Source organism: Apis florea, unplaced genomic scaffold (assembly GCF_048593485.1).
Source record: "Apis florea isolate Af1SG1 unplaced genomic scaffold, ASM4859348v1 contig_3803_pilon, whole genome shotgun sequence".
NCBI lineage: Eukaryota > Metazoa > Arthropoda > Insecta > Hymenoptera > Apidae > Apis > Apis florea.
Genome location: NW_028256864.1, coordinates 769,030 through 788,687, shown reverse-complemented (window position 1 = coordinate 788,687; position 19,658 = coordinate 769,030). Strand labels below are relative to the sequence as shown.

Below are 19,658 nucleotides of genomic sequence, written 5' to 3'. Positions count from 1 at the left end.
TTCTAAATAATAATTAAAATGCATATATATATATATATTGTGATTATCTCTGCAAAAAATAGCAAAAGAAAATTGAAATTATTTGTTAACAATATAATACAAATATTCGAAAAATTAGTTAGTATAATTATTATATTTAATATTATGGATCATAATAAAATTTTTTTTTAAATTTATAGTACTTCTATAATATTTAATTTGATAATGATGAAATTTAAACAACATTCACATTTTAAATATCAGTATATTTAATTTCGCATAGTTACAGAAATAGATATTATTATTGATATATTTGATTAAAGCAAAAATACAAAGCATTTTAATGATACTCATTTTACTTTTTTTAATGATTAATATATAATTTTTTTAATGAATAATGATTAAAAACTGCATATTAAATTTTTTTATAAGATACATTCAAATAATATAAATTTTACAATAGTACTTACATTTAAAAAAACAAAAAATAACTTTATTACAGAAAACAATTTTTTTAGTTTTAAACGTATATAAATCTAAAAAAAATTACTTATATATATTACAATCTTGTAATAGAAACATCAATTCTAAAATGGATATTTTATTAATTATTGAATAAAATGTTTCATTTCACTGCATGTAGAATCTTGTGCTAGAAAATATTTTAAAGCGATAAATAATAATTTTTACTATATATTCAATTAGTATATTAGAAGAAATTGGGCAAACTTTCATTATTAATAAGTCATTTGTGAAATCATATGAACATTAATAGAATATTATATTAGTTAATTAAATTTATAATATTTTATGTCTTATAAATAATTAAAGATGAATAGATTAATAAATATTTTTGAGAAACATTAAAATATATGGAGACCTTTTACTATTTCAATTCTGAAAAATTCATTTGCCCATTCCTATAGAATTTTATAATCATATTATTTGTTAAACATCGCATTTCACTAATTTTGTAAGTATTAATTCAAAGCAGTAGATGTAAGAACAGCAACTCCTCTTTCATAAAAACTATGAGGATCTTGACTAGGAGCAATGTTTAAATCAACAGTAAAAAGTAATTCAGTACGTGTACTATTAAGATAAACTGGTAAAGACAGTTTTCCCTTTCGTACATCATCAGTGGCAGATCGTATCCATCTTAACATAGTAACTGGCAAATCGGTCATTATAGTTGAAGTTAAATATAATTGATTATCTTTACATTGTGCTCCTTGCAATTTAAGACCTGTTACAGCAAACGAACAATCATCCGTTGCAATATTATCACTGTCTCCTATAGTTACATCAAGTTGAAGTTCTTCTAATGACCAACTGTTTGCTTGTGCTATACACTGTCTTGTTGCTGTAATATAAGCTTCAGGATTTAATAACCCTCCAAGCCAAACGGGAAAACTCTGAAAAATTATTACAATAGATAAAAATAATTTTATATACCAAAAATAATTATGTAACAAATTAAATAAACAAACCTTAATTTCTTTAGCTCCTCCTTGAGATACCAATCGTGAAACTTCTTGTAATTGTGATACTCTGTGACTAAAATCTGTTATCCATTGTATAACAGTACATCCTCTTGGTACTGTATATCGTCTCCATCCACCTGGTAAAATACCTTTTACTAATTCTGACAACATAGTTCTATGATAATTAGTTTGCTTCTTTTTACCCTATAAAAAAACACAGGACATATTTAAAAAATTAAATTTTTAATATTAAAAATTTTCACAATTTTTTCAAATTATTCATTTTAAAACTATTATTTTGTAAAAATTTAATAAATTTTTTGAATAAAAATTATACATATTAAATTCAATTTTTATGTATTTTTAAATATTTTTGCAAAATGACTTCACAATTATATTTAAGAACTTGAATGAAAATATATATATATGTTAAACATAATAGATATTTAAAATGCGATTTTACTTTAAATATTAATTTTCAGCAAAAATTTAATAATTAAATTAATGAATCTGGAATAATACCTGACAAATTAAAACAACATCTTCTAAATCATGAATTACATCTTGTAGCAATTTAGCACCACTATTAACTTCTCTTTCAAAATACCTATAGAGAGGATCTTTTATATTTTCTACAGTTCTTTTTAATGTTGGCAAATTTTTTGGAAGTAATTGTAACCACGTTGATGCCGAATTGTGTAACGTTCTCATCCATGATGGACGACCATCAGCTTCTGCTTCTCTAGGTGTATCCAATGATTCTTCATTAGAATATGCTAATTCATCTTCATCTTCTAATTGTTGCATCTTCAATAGTTTAGACACTAAATCTGTACCTCTAGTCGTGAGTAATACTTTTTCCGCATTATTCGGTAACCCAAGCCATGAAGGTGTTTGTCTATCAGATAATGATTCGATCCATTTAAGAAAGTGATCGCGTCTAGTACCATCTGGCATAGTAATATGTCGTTGACCTCCTTGTAGACCATCAATATTAGCAACTAATGCAAAATCAGTTTCAAAAGATCGTGGAGTAAAAAGTTTCCGAAGAAACGATGCAAGAAGACGTTGGTCAAAATCATTATCAATTTTACCACCGTATATACATTGAGAAAGTAATGTCACTAAAGCATCCCAAGGTACTTTTTCTGGTGGTAAATTAGTTCTACCCATAGCAGTAGCTTCTATCCATGTATCCAAAGTATCACAAGCTACTCTCAAATCGCTTTCATTGAATTCATAATGCTTGGCCCATCCTAATGGTGCGTAACGAAGACGTTCTTGAACAATAGCATGGAACCATGCTAATAAGAAATAAAGACGAGCTCTTTCATTAGGTACTTTCATCATTCTTGATGCTGGAACTGTACTAAATGTTCGTAACAAATTCGCTCTAATTCCAGGAGGTGGTTCGAAGACAAATATTCTGCCAGCTCTAAGTAAATTAACTGGTACTTTTGGATTAATTTCCATGGTCAAAAATAATCTAAAGCTAGTATGTGGTTGCAAACTGTGCAATTTTTTTTCAAGTTGTACTAACCACTGTGGTGCTAAGTGAACATTTTTCAATAATACCCATCTACCAGCTTTAACAGCCATATTTATTGCTCTATCTGCTTGATTAAATCCTTCTGCAGATCCTATTGCGATGCTGGCTATTTGTTTGCCTGATTCAGCTGCTAAATCATCTACCCGACCAGAAGCATCAAAACCTGGTACTGAACAAAGCAGAGCGGGTACAGTAGCTTTTAGTTCATTCTCAACTACAGAAGCAAAATCAAGTTCTGCTTCTGCAGCAGCCATAAAAGATTCTCCTAATGCGGAAATTACTACTAAAGATGCAGCAGCTATTACACGATCCGGTCGGAATGCTTGTATTATTAATAACTGATGCATGGCCGTTCCAGTTGGAGTCAATGGTTTCTCTTCATCCCAAAGTTTTGGCACACATGTCTCAGGAGTTGGTGATTGTAACCAAGTATTAAATTCTGCATTTTCTTGAATCTTTTCACGTAATTTTTTGAAGGCAGGCAATCTAAGACTCAGACGCATTAGAGCTTCTTGTTGTTCTGAACTCAAATTAGGCATGATAGGATCTCTTATATTCAATACACCTTCTTTGCCGCGTAAGAAAAATGTAAATTCACTATCATAAGTAGATTCTGTAGCAATACCTTTTAAATGAATTCTACATAACAATAATGCAAATGTTAATCTATCTGTGTGTAACATTCCACGTGCAACACGTTCATAACAAGCAGAAAATAAATCGCTTGTAATAACTGATAGTCTTTGGGTATAATCTGATATATTAGACAGTCTTGGATTTTGAGATAAAACAGACGTGAACACATCTAAAAACATTTTCAAAGAATATTGATATAAAAAGTGTACTTGATTCAAACTGTCCATAGTAAAATACATATTCGAACAAGCTTGAGATAAAGGCATGTATTGTTGAGAAACTGTTTCAATTTCTCCTATTACTTTATCTGTTTCTTCAACTTTTTTACTAATATCAGCCGCTTCTTGTTTTAAAGTTTCAAGAGTAGTTATCACAGAATCATCATCAAGAATTTTTCCTTTAGCATCATTCAATGCTTGTAACAAAGATTTTTCAAGTTGTCTTAGACGTAAATGAAATTCTCCTTGTAATTTCAATAAATCAGATCTCTTCTCATCAATATCCGGACGTTCGGCTTTTAGAACTTGATTTAAACATTGACTTTGTAATGAACTTCTAGTAACAGTAAAGTTTACAAAGGTAACGCGAGAACAGATGTCAGGTGGGAATTCTACTGTTGGGTCTCTTGTTGATAAAAAGATTACGAAAGATGGTGAGAGATCAATATCTTGATCTCCAAGTGTAATTAATACACGTCCTCCTGTTCTTCTTAATTCTCTATTTAGAACAGGATTTAATATCGGATCATAATTTTCAACATCTTGTACCAATAAAGGATTACCAAAGCGTAATGCACTCTCCAAATTTTTTCTGAACGAATCATCTAAGAAACTTGTTTTTGTAATTTTTCGATCTTTAAATTCATTCATAATAAATTCTGTTGCTTGTCCAGATGGATCGATAATTAACGGATATCTATTAAATCGTTTTAACATAATAGCATTTTCAGTACAAAGATCATCTGTTGGTAGAGCATTAGCTTGCCATCTCAAACGTTCATCAGGATTTGAGAGATATTCCGTTCTTGCTATATCTGGTCGGAATTGTAGATTTGCATGTTGTAAATGTTGACACCAAGTACTGAACAAATTTTGTCGATACTAAAAAAAATCAAAACATATGTGTTTATATTATTCTATAAAGAAGAATATATATAATTATAATTATTAAATTATTTACATGTTGATCAAAATATCCAGCATATGCTAGAAAAGCAGATGACAAAAGTACATCTCCAATAATTGTAGACATTTGACTTTTGAATGTTTCACTAGTTGCTTCCCAACGTTCTCTTTCAATCACTAAAGATTTCAGTAAAGCAATAGAACGATCCACTTTAGCTTGTACGCTTTCTAAATCAGCTTTGATAGCTTGTGCCTGAGATATCAATTGAGCATATTCTTCTTTATATGAAGCTATACTTTGTTCCAATTGAGCAATCAAATTTTTCACTTCTTCACCTTTTTGTTTATTTGTTTCAGCCTGTCGCTCTAATGAATGAAGTTCATCTCTTAAAGGTTCTACTCGTTTTAACATATCTGCATATTCGATCTAAAATTTTATAAATTATATATTTTTAATTATGATTTTTTTTTAAAAATTAAATTTATATTATATATGCTTACTTGTGCAGTAGCCCATTTAACAAGAGGTCCACAAGCCATACTAGCTCGATTAACTTTTTCAAAATTATAATCAGGATTACTTAAATAACGATTCTTCATTTTCTCTCTCACTTCATCACTAAACAAATGTTTTAAAAAATTCTTTTAATTTTTTAATTTAATATTTAATAAATTTATTTTAAATTTCAAGTAACATTTTAGTATACTATATATTATATACATAATTTTGGTTAGTAACGAATTTGTCAATTATCGTTCACATGCTCTAAGTATCAATTGTGCTTTGTGTAAATTTATTCAACATTTTTTAAATTTGAGATCAGCAAGCACAAAGATTAGTTGTAGATACATAAAACGAATATTAGTATTTACACATTTTTTTGACATTCATAATAAATAATTCATTTTTTTTTCGTTAATCATTTATTTAATTGTTGTTTTAGAATATATTTGCATCAACGAACCGTGTTCGCTGATCCCTAAATTAAAGAATTAAACCATTTATAAGGATAAAACAAACAATGAAAGCATGCTTACGTAATATCCTCAGTACTGAAATTAGAGACAATAGTATTGATAAAATTGTCTCTCATGATGACAGCGCGGATAGATTTCCAATCACTGGCATTTTCACCGAGCAATAAGCAGATAGACTCCAATGCAACCTTCACGATCGCCGGCGGATTCGCCATGGACCGAACTTCGACTAAATGTTGTTTCTTTATCGATTTCACCGCTATACGAAAAACGAAACGATTTCATATAGTACAAAGAAAATAATGTGCAGGCATGTGCAATTAGAAATTAGAACAGTTATAACGATGTTACGCAAAAAAAGCTCCCTGACCGGCTGCGCGTCGTTTTAAATGACCTAAAGACAGTTAGAGATAAAAAAACACAATATATTTTATTTACAGCAACACATTATTTACGTATTATATCACGTCCTTATAATTATTGCTAAGATATTAAAAAATTCATATGAATTTAAAATAAAATTAAATATGAATTGAATCTGTAATATGAATGAAAATATGCTATTTCGAAACAATTATATATTTTAAAATGTTTTGTTTTACTTATAAGAACGTATGCTATACGTAGGTGAGTTGTATTCAGCCAAAAGACGTAACATATATATCAAGCGGTTATAGAATAATATCTGCCTTGATAAATTCCCACTCGAGCATTGAACGTTCAGCAGATCCAGAATCATTTCTTACGTGATGTTTTCTGTGTTGAAGTTGACGATGGTTGGTATAAAGCTATCCTTCATAATGATAGCACGAATTTGTTTCCAATCAGTAGCATTTTCTTCAAGTAATAGGCATATAGATTCTAAAGCTAGTTTTACGATGTTTGGAGGATTTGCCATTGATCGAATTTCGACAAGATATTGTCGTTTTATCCCCTTGACAGCTATACTCATTGCAAATATTTAAGCATAATGCGCGTCATATGTTTTATGTATTCAAAATACAGATAAGCACCAATTCCAATTATATATCATAAATATTACGATCATTTATATTTATTGCAACAATTAAAATAATTAGAATATAGATAATACATACCATTTTGTGCATCGATGACAGCTGGTTCAACTTGTGCTAAATCAGCCATAACATCATCTCTCTTTTGATTAATAGCCACAGTTTGTATTGCCAATTGTTGTTGAATTTCTTGACTTTGTACTTTTTTCTTCTCTGCTTCCTGTTGATCTTTAACCATTTGTCGTAATTTTGCATTTGCAGCTTCATTCTTTGCATGTAGTTCCTATATACAAGATTTATTGAAAAAAGATTGCAAAAAATGTTTTTTTCATATATATAATATATATATATATATATAATTTAATCTCATTTAATTACCTGAGATTTGATAGCTAAACTTTTTTGCATTTCTTCCACTTGTTCTACTGTTTCTGCAATTTTACTTAAACCAACATTTAGATGTAATTGTTGTTCTTCTAAATCGCTTCTTTTTTCTTGATATAATTTTACAAAATGATTGATAAAATCTAAATAATGACGGGGAGTGATAGCCATTGTTCTACCACTTCGTTTTGCAAGTCTAGCATTAGCTTTGTGTAATGTTTGATGTACATAAACACAAGCATTTATTACAGCATCTCTATGAGAAGGTTGTGATGGAATTAAAGAACAAACTGAAGGGAAAAAATCTGGACATTTCCACATAGGTCTTTCCAAATCCACACGACTGGTAAATTCTTTACCAACTTGAAAGAGTGCGTTATCTGACCAATCACCAAACCAATTTAATACACATCTATTGAATAGTGCAGGTGATGTTGCAGCTCGGTCTTTAAGACCATCTGTGCTGGGATTCATTGTAAATACTACATGCAAATTTTTCATAACTTGACCAGTAAACCATTTATAAAGTTCTTCGTTGGAATCTAACATAAGACCTTCACGTTGTGCTCCTTCTTTACATTGTGTCATAAGAGTTGTATACTCATCACCTTCAAATAAACCAGGTACTTCTCCATTTGCAAGCAATGTATTCATGCGTTCAAGAAAACCGGAATCCAGAACATTAGATTCATCAAGAATAAATGCTATTTTTTCATCTTTACAACCTGATCGTCTTAAAACTTGACGCAAATCTTCGTCAAAATCTTCACCAGTGTATTTATTGTGAACCTTTGATGTAAAAAACATTGAATCAATCGAAATTTTTTTAAAATGTACAATTATAATAAAACAAAAGTATATACTTTTATTTGAAAAATAGATAAACCATTCATCCAAGCAACGAATCTAGACAGAGTTGTTTTACCAGCTCCAGAAACACCAATAAGTAATAAGTGGCCCTGAGGTTGACGGAAAATTCTGTCAATCCGTAAAACATGTTCAAGAACTTCATCAAAAAGTACTAAAGGAACATCCAATTCTTCTTCATAAAATACTTTCAATCTTGCTCTAACATAATCCCGTAATTCTTGTCTATTGACTGGTACATAATCTTTAGATAACCAGTTACTATATAAAATAGGTCTGGTTAATGCTTTCTCTTTATCGACACCCATAAAATGTTTCATAGCAACAATATCTATATTTTTATTTGTCCAGGCTCTTTCAGAATCCTCCACTAATCTGTCTTGGAATAAACGAAGAGCTTCGTGTGCCCATAAGCGTACTAAACCTTCAACTGACAAATTATCAAGAGGCCTAATAGCTTCACAAATTCCTCGTACCCAACGTGTCATTTCACGAGGAGAATAAACATAATGTGGTTGCATATCTTGAGTAAATCTTTCTTGTGAAGCTAGATAAAATTCTACCATTGCATTTGTTAAAGGTTCTGCGTATCCTCGTAAAGAAGGTGTTAATCTAAAGTTATAAATATTGAATTAAAAATTATTTTTTTCTTCATATAATTTTAATATGATTATTTAATATTAAATTAAATATATATATCCTTACCTAAGCATAGCTCGTGTAAATGTACCATAAATTTGTTTTAAAGATGTTTCTCCTGGATAATCAACATATATAACTGGAACATGTCGTAAGAATCTATGACTAAGAGGTTTTCTACCTGGATCTGTTGGAGGATTACAAGCTCCAACAAATTGAATTCTTTCCAAAGTAACCCATGCTTGATCACTAGTTCGATAGAAACCTCTATGTTCTACTAATTGTCTGAGGAACGAAATTACTCGTTGTGTTCCATAATTGTCCATATCAGGTAAATTAATTTCATCACAAAATAGAACGAGCCATTTGCCCAATTGTACTGGTGAAAGTACAACACCATTAGGTGTTTTACGATATTCACAATAATGATCAAAAGTTTTTAATAATAATTCAGGTGTAGTAGCAGATGAAAAGTTTAATCCAACAACTTCCATATCAGGCAAAGCACGTAAAGCAGAAAAAAGTGTCATAGTTTTACCAGATCCAGGTGGTCCACAAAGTACTATAAAAATTAAGTAATCTTTTATTATATGTACCATAAAGTTTTTCATAAAGTTTTATAACTATTTTTATAAATATAATATATTACCTATTGGTTTGTGTTCTGCTAACCATGTATAAAGTAAGCTCTCATGCCTTACTGTATCTAAAGTAGGTACAACAATATCTGGACTAGCAACTTTATGTGTTTCCACTTCGATTTGTGGAACTTTATTACTCCAAGGTAACCATTCACCATGAATGCTTACTTCAAAATCAATGATAGGAATGTTGCTTTGTGTTGGAAGAGGTATGGTTGTAATAGATCTAGCAAAATCTCCCAAATCAGATCTAACTTTTAGTTTCGCATCACCTGCAAAACTCCACAATAATGCATATACCAAACATTTTGGTATATAACGTTCCAGTTGTTCACTTGGCAAAGGAAAATCTGTATGTGAATGATTATATTGTAAAACATTACGCACTGCTTGATTTAACATAGAAAATAAAGAGCTTAATGCTCGCAATCGTGTAAAATCCATTATGTGTTCTTGTTTCATAGCATATTCCAAACATCTTACTACCAATCCATCTGGAGCAAAATAACTTTGTAAAATGCTAGCAATTTCTCTTTGCACTGATAAGGCAGGAGACATAGTATCATCTTTTTCTGTTGCTTTTTTACCAAGATTATCTTCTTCTCCATCTTCCAGAGGTATATTTTTTAAACGTAACATGTAATTTTCAAATATCATCTCTGTAGAAAGTACATCTTCAGAAAACCAAACCATACCGCAACGAGAAACAGTAGCCAATGTGGCATATTTTAAATCTTGCACTTCAAACATAACTCTCACATTTGGAGGTAAACTTAAACGTTCGCCATTTGGTAATGTAAGTAATTTATTATCATCGAGTACAGAATTTAAGTTTTCAACCCATTCTGGATCAACATCACCATCAAATATAATCCATTGTCGTTTATTAATTTCTCCTCTTACATTATCTATAATTTTTCTAAGAATATGTGTAAAAAGTCCATCTGTCCATTCACGTGTGTTCGGATCTAATACACCATATAATGTTTCTTTGCTAATAGCTTTAGGATCAATTACATGAGCTACTCCTTCTATGCCTTCAAATCTTTCCAAAGCTTTTAACAATACTTTCCATGCTGTCGTTTTTCCAGAACCACTGGGACCAACCATCATTAAACCATGATTTAAATTACAAATTTGGTAAAGTTGCAATACCTAAATAAAATATTTTATAAGAATAACTATCAAAATAAAAATATGAAATCATTTATGAAATATTTATGAAATAGGATAACTATGGATTAAAAAATATTGGCCATGCAATATTATTCAGCTTAATTTTTGTCTCACCTTTTCTACCCAGGTCTCACCGACCATATCCTGGGGTTGCATATGGTAAAAAATTTAAGAATTAGGAAACCATTATGTATCTTATATATTTTCAGGAAAAATAAAGTTTCTGTGATTTTAAGATACTATTTTTTTATGCTATTATTCATAACAATGATATAAAGGGATAATGTGAAGATGATTATTTATATCTGTTATAATATTATAATGTTATATTACCTTTTCCTGCCAAGCTCCTCCTTGTTCGTCGCCTTCACCACATACAAGATATTCTTCCATGCATACCTTTCTAATCTGATCTTTTAATCCTATGAATATATACATTTTAATATATAATAAAAGTATAACATAATATAATATAATATATAATTTAATATATATAAAAGTAAAAGTTTAATTATAGTACACAAATAAAAAATACTAAAAATGCAAGATATTAAAATATAATTTTCAATATAATAAATACCTTTCATTTCAGCACGCGTGTAATTTACATTCGGGAATACATCATTAAGTAAACTAAATAATAATGGAATATCTTCAGCGACTAATTTTGGTACCATTGTTTCACAAACAGATTGTATCAAAATTTCTTGTTCTGGTAAATTTTCAGCAATGGAAGCTTCGTCAATATTAGTTTCGCCACGATTTTGCATACCTTCCTTAATTTTTTGAATTCGATCACGTTTAACATTTCCAGCGGAAATAAGTACAGATTTAAGCGCTCGAAGACCAAAATCATAATGAGATTGATTAGAAAGTTGTTCATCACATAATCTAATAATAAAATCATATATTTAGCAAAAGGAAACGTATATTTCAATAATAAATAAAAAAAAACTCACTTGAAAAATGGTACAATTTTGCATGCTAATTTTTCAGCTGATCTAAATCCTTGACTAAAAAGCATAACTTCAGCAATTAGCTGTCTATCTGGAGTAGTCATAGCTAATGATCTAAAGAGTTTCTTTAAATTATCGGGAAGATTTGATCGTCCAGCATAACCTGGATTCATTGTGATGAAGATTGCCATATCTGTAGATACTTTAACTTGTTTTCCAACTAATTCTACACAAAGTGTTCCTTCTTTCTTTCCTTCCATTTGACTTTTTAATGCTTCTTGAATAGTTTGTACTTGTTGAGAAACAGCTGAAAGCATACGCTCTTCAAGACGATTAAATTCGTCAAAACAACCCCATGCTCCAACTTGACAAAGACCAACAAAAATACGACCCATAGCCTAATAAAACAAATAAGACATTATTATTAGAATATAAAAAGAATATAGATTTATATATAAATAGCTTTAATAATTATTATCTATCTACCTGAAAGTCGAATGTTTCATCACAATTAAATACCAATACAAATCTTCCAAGTTGATGACCAAGAGCTTTAACTGATTCAGTTTTTCCTGTTCCAGCTGGTCCAAATGGAGAACCTCCAAGACGAGCTTCTAAAGCTTGAGTCATTGTTAAATAACATCTATCTGTCAAAGGTGTTTGTACTAATCTATCTTGCACTCCTAAATATTCGAATCCATAATAAAATTTCGCATTCGCCATATGTATTGTAAGTTGTTGCAAAACTTCGGTTTGTCTTGGATCAAAATAAAATCTCATTTCACATAGCCATTCAAATGCTTTTGGATTAGAAACTTTATTTGCAATTAATCTTCTGGTTACTGTGCGTTTATGTACAAATTCATTAATTAAATGCTCTAACTTTTTTCGTCTTAATGGAGGCTGTTCTTGAAGAACAGAATCTGCTAAAACATTTAATGTACCTTCGACTTGAAGTAACACTCTTTCTAATGAATTCTTACTTGGATCATTTTGTGATTCATGCAATGCAGCTTCAACATCTTCTGACCATAAAATTTGGGCAGCTAAAACTATAATTTGAGCTTGATAATTATCACACCATGTCATGAATGCTTGAGGATTAATATTTCCATCTTTGAACTGTTTAATATCTTGTACTGCTCTTGCAAGACTTGATGCTAATGTAACTCTCATTTCTTTTTCAACAAGCGTTAACCATTCATTGATTTTCGGATGATCAATAGTTGATACAGGATTTTGAAAAAGTACTTCTTCTCCTTCACGAGAAGCAATACCAGTAATGACAGTGTTATCTTCATTCAAAAGGATAGCTGCTACCCCAGCAAACATTTTTTTAAAATGTTTTTGTAATCTTGCAATATTTTTACTATTACCGATAATTTCTAATAAATCTTCATCACCTACGAAATAAAATCGCGGAAATGATGTACGTTCTCTTTCAAGATATTCTCCTAAAGCTTTTTGTATTTTTCCAAGTAAATCAGCTAAACGTTCAAGTGCTCTTTGTACACCAGGAATATTTAAAACGTCCATTACCATTGGAGATTTAGAAACTTTTTTCATTAAGCTAAGAAATTCGGAACTAATACTTTGAAAGCGTGATGTTTCAACAGGCAATAATGTTTTAATGTCAGCACTTCCTGAAAAAATGCCTTCTAAGTACACCCAACGACGTTGAACATCTATCCATACATCAAATAATGCATTGATTCTATTCAATTTTTCTTCCCAAGTCAATGCTTCTTCTTCAAATACTTTGTAATAAGGTGAAAGTTTCATAGCAGCTACAGAATTAATATGTTCTTTAACCTTATTGAAGAGATCATCCCAACCACGAATTAGTTTACATTTATTTTGATAATTTATTAAATCCAATTCATAAGTTTGCCAAGATTCTCGAACTTGTTTCAAAAATTCTTCTAATGCCATCTCACCTTGAGCAACAAGAATAATATCTTTTACTATTCCTTCATTTTTTTGTAAATTTACATCCCAAACTTGGCCAAGAGTAAGTTCACTTAATATCCAATTTACTCGTAGTTGCTTTGTCAATTGTTTCCAATGTCTTTCTTTTAAAGCATCAGATTTCAACTCAAAAATTAACATATTAACTTTAGTGTAACTTTGTAACATTTTTTTAACATATTCATATGAAGAATATTGTCTTAATCTAGCTGGTAATTCTTTTAATTGTGCCATCATTGCATCTAACTGTTGACGTAATTTTCTTGGTTGAACAGATAACCATGGTTTTTCTCGCGTATCATCAATTTGTGCCCATATTTTTGATAATTCGGACCAGACCCCTCTCAAATCTTGAAGTTCTTCAAATACTACTTGCATTCTATCTTCGCTAGTTGATACTGCTCCTGGTTCTTGTAATTCTAAAGCTTCTTTAGCTTTTGCCACATTGTCTCTTTCTTCTTTTAATCTAGCAAATTTGCTTTCAAATAATTGTAATTGTTGCAATGCATCATCTGGCCGTAAATGACCTTCAACTGGTTTTCCTCTTTCCCAATCACTAAGGAAATCAGTAGTCCTTATTTCAACTGCCTTATCTTCTGCTACAATTTTCATCTGTAATGATGCAACTTGTGTTTGTATGCTTGTATCTTTCCTCTTAATTATTTCATTAAATGCACCCCATTCACCTTCTATATTATCTACATGCAACCATGAAGAAGGAAATTGAAATCTTTGACGTTCTAATATTCTTTGACCTTCACGATATATATCAACTTGTTTCTCCCAGACTTTCATTTTACGCTTCAAAGATTGAACATAAGTTATAAATCCAACTGCATCTGAAGTACTAGCAGCTTCAATAGATTGTTGTTCTAAATCACTTCTAGATTTTGATACTTGTGCATGAAAACTTGCCATTTCATTGCCGAGAAGCGTTCCAAATTTACCCAATGTTTCTTTGTGCCATGAATCATATTTCAAAGATACTTTACTCTGTACTTTTGCAAAATCAATAATAACAGGTCCAAATTCTCGCCTAGTATCTGATGTATCAAATGTAGCTCTAGTTTTTTTAATATCATTCAAACATTTCATCCATAAATTTATGTTTTCTCCCAATTTTCCATATAAATTATCAGGTTGTAGATCCCAAAGTGCTTGGTAACGTAGCCACTGATCTACATAATCGGCAATATCCTTCATTTTAGATTCAACTGCTTCATAAGCTGCTTCTAAAGGTTGTTTTCCACTAGGTAATTTTGTTAGTAAATTTCTGTAAGTACCTGATTCAGGTTTATCCAAACCTACTTGATATCTTGAACTTTGAAGTCGAATTTGAGAAGTAACAATAGCTTGCCATGCAAATAATTGTTGCATTATTTGAAATCTCGCATCTTCAATGCTTGGATACAAATACATTGTTTGATTTGTTATACGAACTTCATGTATTTGATTTTGAATTTTTGGATCACCGCCGGGTTTATGAGTTGGCTGAGATGGTGCATCTGTATCCATACTTAGATCTACTTCTTTCTTTTGACCAGTTAATGCATCAGTCCAAGCTTTTATTCCAGCTTCTAATCTAGCTGCTAAATTTTTTTCTACTTCTTCATCAAGTCTAGATACCCAAATAGTCAAATTTGAATAATTTTTTAAAGATAATTCATCTACGGCTTTTTGAATTTTAGAAAGTATATCAGCAAATGTATTTGCTGAATATGGACATGTTTCAAGAGATCGCACATCAACATCTAATTGCTCTTCAACTACCACAAGATCTTCTACTTTTTCTTGAAACGAAACAACAGCATCAGAAAGACGTTGCACATATTGATCTAATTTATAACTTTCCCAAATTAAAGCAATTCCCTGAATTAAAAAAATAAAATATAGTAGTTATGATAAAAACTACTAATAAAATTTTATAATATTTACATAAAATACTTACTTCAGAAATAAGTGATAATACATCATTACGCATTCCAGCAACCAAAGGTATGATACTGGCTTTATCTTCAATCTATAAAAAAAAATAAATTATGAAATACAATTTTTAAAAAGTCATCAATCATACTAATACAATTTTACAACATAAATTATCATTTATCATTCAATAATATACAGACAAAAAGGCAAATAAAAACTTTACATGTTCATAGCTTATACTAAAAAAATTATATAACAATTTTCATTTATAATCAACTTATTAAAGAAATGGAGAAATATAGGTAATACTATATAAATTACAAGCAACATCTGGTATATATGACCAATCAAACTTTTAAAATTATTATATATAATCATATAATTTGAGATTTTTATAATTCAAAAACCAACGAAATCAGATATATTAAAATGAATAAAGATATGTAAATTTTAATGTTTTAATTAAAAATGAAAAAGTTCGAATTTTTTAAAATTCCCGCATATTTTATATTTCATCTATTTATATTTTCTTTATTATTTTTTCAATTATTTAATTTACTAAAATAAAATCATAACATCTTGCAATACACGTGTTTCTACAAGAGCTAAGCAGGCATACAATAATAATTCGCAAATATAGGCAAGATGCATAATTCCTGAAAGCATCATATGACTACCTTCAGTGCGGGGCAGTGGGGACTCCGATTGGTAAGCTAAAAATATTGGACATCCAAGGAATTAAAAATATCAATATTACTAATATATATTTTAATCCTGCTTCTATTCCCTATTTATCTATTCTTTCACTTGTATTTTTAAAATTTTGAATTGCTTGTCAAATCAATTATATTTTTGTAATAAGTGAATAAAAAAATATAAAAATTACCTTTTCAAGCGTTCTTTCATAGGTTCTAATACTCTCAATCAAGCTGATGGCAAAAGGATATAATTGATTTGCTTGATGCGCTCTATTCACAATTGGTAAAGGTACACGAAAACCAAGATTTTTTAAATTTCTTACTTCCTTTGATAATGTAATAATTTCAGGAAGAAAATTCACTTTTAACTTTAATACATTGCCACGACCAGTTCGTGACCGTACATTTTCTATTGTAAAAATTCTTCCAGTTACGCCAAGATTTCTTTGTTGCACTTTACGTGCCCATTCATCAAAAATTTCCTGAGTTGATAATTTCATACGAAAACTATCTCCATCAGCTTTTAATTTTTGACCTTCAATATGAGTTTCCCATCCTTTTCCTATAAAATGGAAATGTTAATACCTATGTAGATATATGAAAAAATTGCTAATATTTACCTAAAACATCTTCAACTCGTTTTAAGTACATTGTAAGCTGATAATCAATTTGTTTAACCCAGATAATAGAGCCAGCAACAGGTGGTAAATCTCTAACTATACTCATTCTACAACATTTACTTTGTGCATATTGAACCTAAATTAACAATATAACTATTTATAAAAATTATTAAATAAATTAAAGTTTTAATTTTCTTTCTATTTTTATACCTTAAACTTTTCATGTAATGCTTCAATATCATCTTTTACTCTTTGTATTAGCTGTGTTTGGTATTCTCTAATGGCGCCTCGAATATGTGGTCTTACAAAAAGTGCGTTAAAACGTGAAAAAATTCTAAACATTTCATTTGCATTCTTTGCAGTACCTAATTGATCTCGAAGATGTGCTGTAATTCTTGCTTCAACTCTTTCAATACGTTCTTCATATCTACGGACAGCAGCTTTCCAAGATTCAACGCCTTCTTTAGTAATATCAAGACAATCGATTTCTTTTACATTTTCATATGCCAAATTTACTTCACTAATGGCGTTTGCATCTGCTGCATCTAAAGCGAATTCAACTTTTACATTATCATTATCTGGATTCTCCATCGCAGCATTATTATTATTTTGACGAACAGTAGGTCTAAGTACACGAACAATTACTGTTCTGAGTTGTTCATGTTGTCGACGGAAATTTCGCATTTGTTCCATTCTAGTTTGTAATTTTTTATGTGCTGGTAAAACTCTCCATACCATTTTCATATGTTCATCACGTTTTTTCTTCACAATATCTCTTAATAATCCTGTTAATTTCTCATATTCATCATCCCATGTATTAAATACTTCAAAACATTGTTCCATAACTTTTTCAAACTCATCAAATGGAATATGCATTAATCTTCTTGTACCTAACACTTTTAGAAGTTGCTGTCCTAAATCTCTCGAAATAGCTTCTATCAATCTCAATACTCTTTGAACAGGATATTTTGTACTTCTAATTTTTCGTAAATGCATAAATATTTGTTGAACACTAGTTCTTATTCTTTCAAGTTCTGTAGCTGATAATAAATCATTTATTGGAAAATCTTTCATTAATGGATTATAATCATTAACAGTAGCCAAAGCTTGTTGTAGGCCAGTATCTATATCAAAACTAACAGTTGCATGAAACCTTTTTCCATGCTTAAGAATATCAAGTGTTAAAGTAATTTCTATACTCTCTCGTTTTTCTTGTATTCGATGTAATGCTCTTTCCAAATTTAACCAAAAAGAGATTTCTTGTAAAGCAGTACCTGATTCTGGATCACGATTTAATTTAGTAACCTATGGAAAAATGAATATATATATATAATATATATAAATATACATAATATTATAATATTTATAATATTTCTACCTTTTGAATTTCTTTTATCCATCTATTAACACCATTTTGTAATTGATTTAAAAATGTTGAATCTTCAACTTTATCACCAAAATCAGCAACTTTCGGTTTACGATTTTCTTCTGTACATTGTTTAATTACTTGTGCTACAAGTGGATGAATTTGTAATGAAATCTCAGGAATATCTATATTTTGTTGTAAATGCAATAAACCCATTTCAAGTTCTGCTATTTTTTTTTCAACAGATGGTGCCATTTTATCACCATCTCTATCTGCACGACCTGTTTCTTTCACATAACTTTTAAAGTATGGTGCCATAGTCTTGCTTATTGCATGCAATGTTTCATATGGTGGTCCATCTGAAAAAGTAACTAAACGTAGCTGTGAATGAATGGACTTGTCAGCTTCAATTACTGCTCCACGTTTTGTTAAAACTAAGGAGGCCATTTTAGGACTAGTAAAATGTATTTCATTTGATACATAAAAAACTGTACTTTCTTTTTCTTCATCTCCTTCATTGTTATCTTCCTCTGAAAATTAATAAATAAAATATAATAAAATATTTAAAATATATAATATTGTAAAATATTATTATAAAATATTTATAAAATATAAATATTATATAGATATACTATATTTATATCTAAATATCTAAATATATTTATATATTTATAAAAAGTAAAGAATGAATTTAAATAAAAAATTTAATCAATTCATATTTTCAAAAGTTATGTAATTTAAAATCATAAAATAAATATTTCTTTTTAGAGATTACACATATTATTTAATAATAATACAATTATAATTTACTTTAAAGTTATAGATATATAATATAGAACATTAAAATAATATATAATAATTCATTTATATATATATATTTAACTTATTATTTGAAAATATAATATAATTTAATATTAAATATAAAAATATAATTATATATCTGCCAAAAATATAATTCATATTAAACTATATATCATATTATAATTCATATAGTAAACTATTATATATATAATAAAATTAATAAAAAAGAATGTAATAATGACATTTACATGTATTGATTAAATTAAGTATGAGTCATATTTATAAAGGGTTTAAATGTATTAAATATTCAACAATAATATTCAGAATATATTTCCTGTCGCAGTTTGATGCAAGTACCGTTGTATTAAAATACTGCAATGGAGGATATCATATAAGAGCAAAATGCAAAATTCTTAACAATAATTAATTAATTATTCATTATAAATCAATTCACGTACCTTTACTAGAACTTCTTTGTATGTAAAGCGCCCATACTTGAGAGTCACCTAAGAATTTTCTTATACATTCTTGATTGCTTTTATCTTCGAGAGCAGAATTAAATGCGGGTGGAACCACATCTTCATCGGGTAGCAGGACCGTTACGACTTTCTTTAAATAATTAGCGAATGTTGAATATGATACAATTATAACAATTTGAGCCTCCGGAGACGGTTCCCCGGTGCCGTCTAAGGAGTCACCCATCTTACGTTAATCAATATCGCAAAATTTGTAATCTTGAGCGGGTGATCCCCGCTCTAGAATGAACTGTCACAGTGATGACGAATTATAATAGTCATAGACTACGACACAGAAGTACTTACAAATCGCAACGATTCTTTAGTAATAACGC

General features: G+C 29.4%; 1 protein-coding gene across 4 annotated transcripts; it reads right to left on the bottom strand.

The window, feature by feature from the left end:
- Nucleotides 1-224: 224 nt before the first annotated feature.
- On the bottom strand, nucleotides 225-19,623 carry Dhc64C (dynein heavy chain, cytoplasmic). 4 transcript variants are annotated; one of them, XM_086916821.1, is made up of 22 exons: nucleotides 19,267-19,623; nucleotides 18,020-18,537; nucleotides 16,852-17,946; nucleotides 16,642-16,777; nucleotides 16,210-16,583; nucleotides 15,346-15,417; nucleotides 11,916-15,266; nucleotides 11,433-11,827; nucleotides 11,054-11,364; nucleotides 10,807-10,895; nucleotides 10,588-10,617; nucleotides 9,306-10,452; nucleotides 8,723-9,218; nucleotides 8,014-8,629; nucleotides 7,145-7,939; nucleotides 6,848-7,049; nucleotides 6,497-6,692; nucleotides 5,274-5,391; nucleotides 4,828-5,199; nucleotides 1,986-4,748; nucleotides 1,470-1,667; nucleotides 225-1,394 (listed from the first exon to the last, which is right to left on the bottom strand). In XM_086916821.1, exons 1-22 carry the CDS (start codon nucleotides 19,508-19,510, stop codon nucleotides 960-962), a joined length of 13,953 nt encoding a protein of 4,650 aa, XP_086772947.1. In that variant the 5' UTR covers nucleotides 19,511-19,623; the 3' UTR covers nucleotides 225-959. The 4 variants fall into 4 exon arrangements, with proteins under 4 accessions (XP_086772947.1, XP_086772946.1, XP_086772949.1 ...); XM_086916820.1 differs by lacking the exon at nucleotides 6,497-6,692 and adding an exon at nucleotides 5,811-6,009; XM_086916823.1 differs by lacking the exon at nucleotides 10,588-10,617.
- Between the last annotated feature and the right edge of the window lie 35 nt (nucleotides 19,624-19,658).

What these genes read in the sequence shown, in the direction of transcription:
- Dhc64C (XM_086916820.1), bottom strand. Translation starts at nt 19,510, where the DNA reads ATGGGTGACTCCTTAGACGGCACCGGGGAACCGTCTCCGGAGGCTCAA. An exon ending in CACGCGTGCTGAAATGAAAG is followed by an intron (nt 10,896 to 11,053) that starts GTATTTATTATA and finishes ATATATTCATAG; the next exon opens with GATTAAAAGATCAGATTAGA. An exon ending in ATGTTGTTTTAATTTGTCAG is followed by an intron (nt 1,668 to 1,985) that starts GTATTATTCCAG and finishes GTTTTTTTATAG; the next exon opens with GGTAAAAAGAAGCAAACTAA.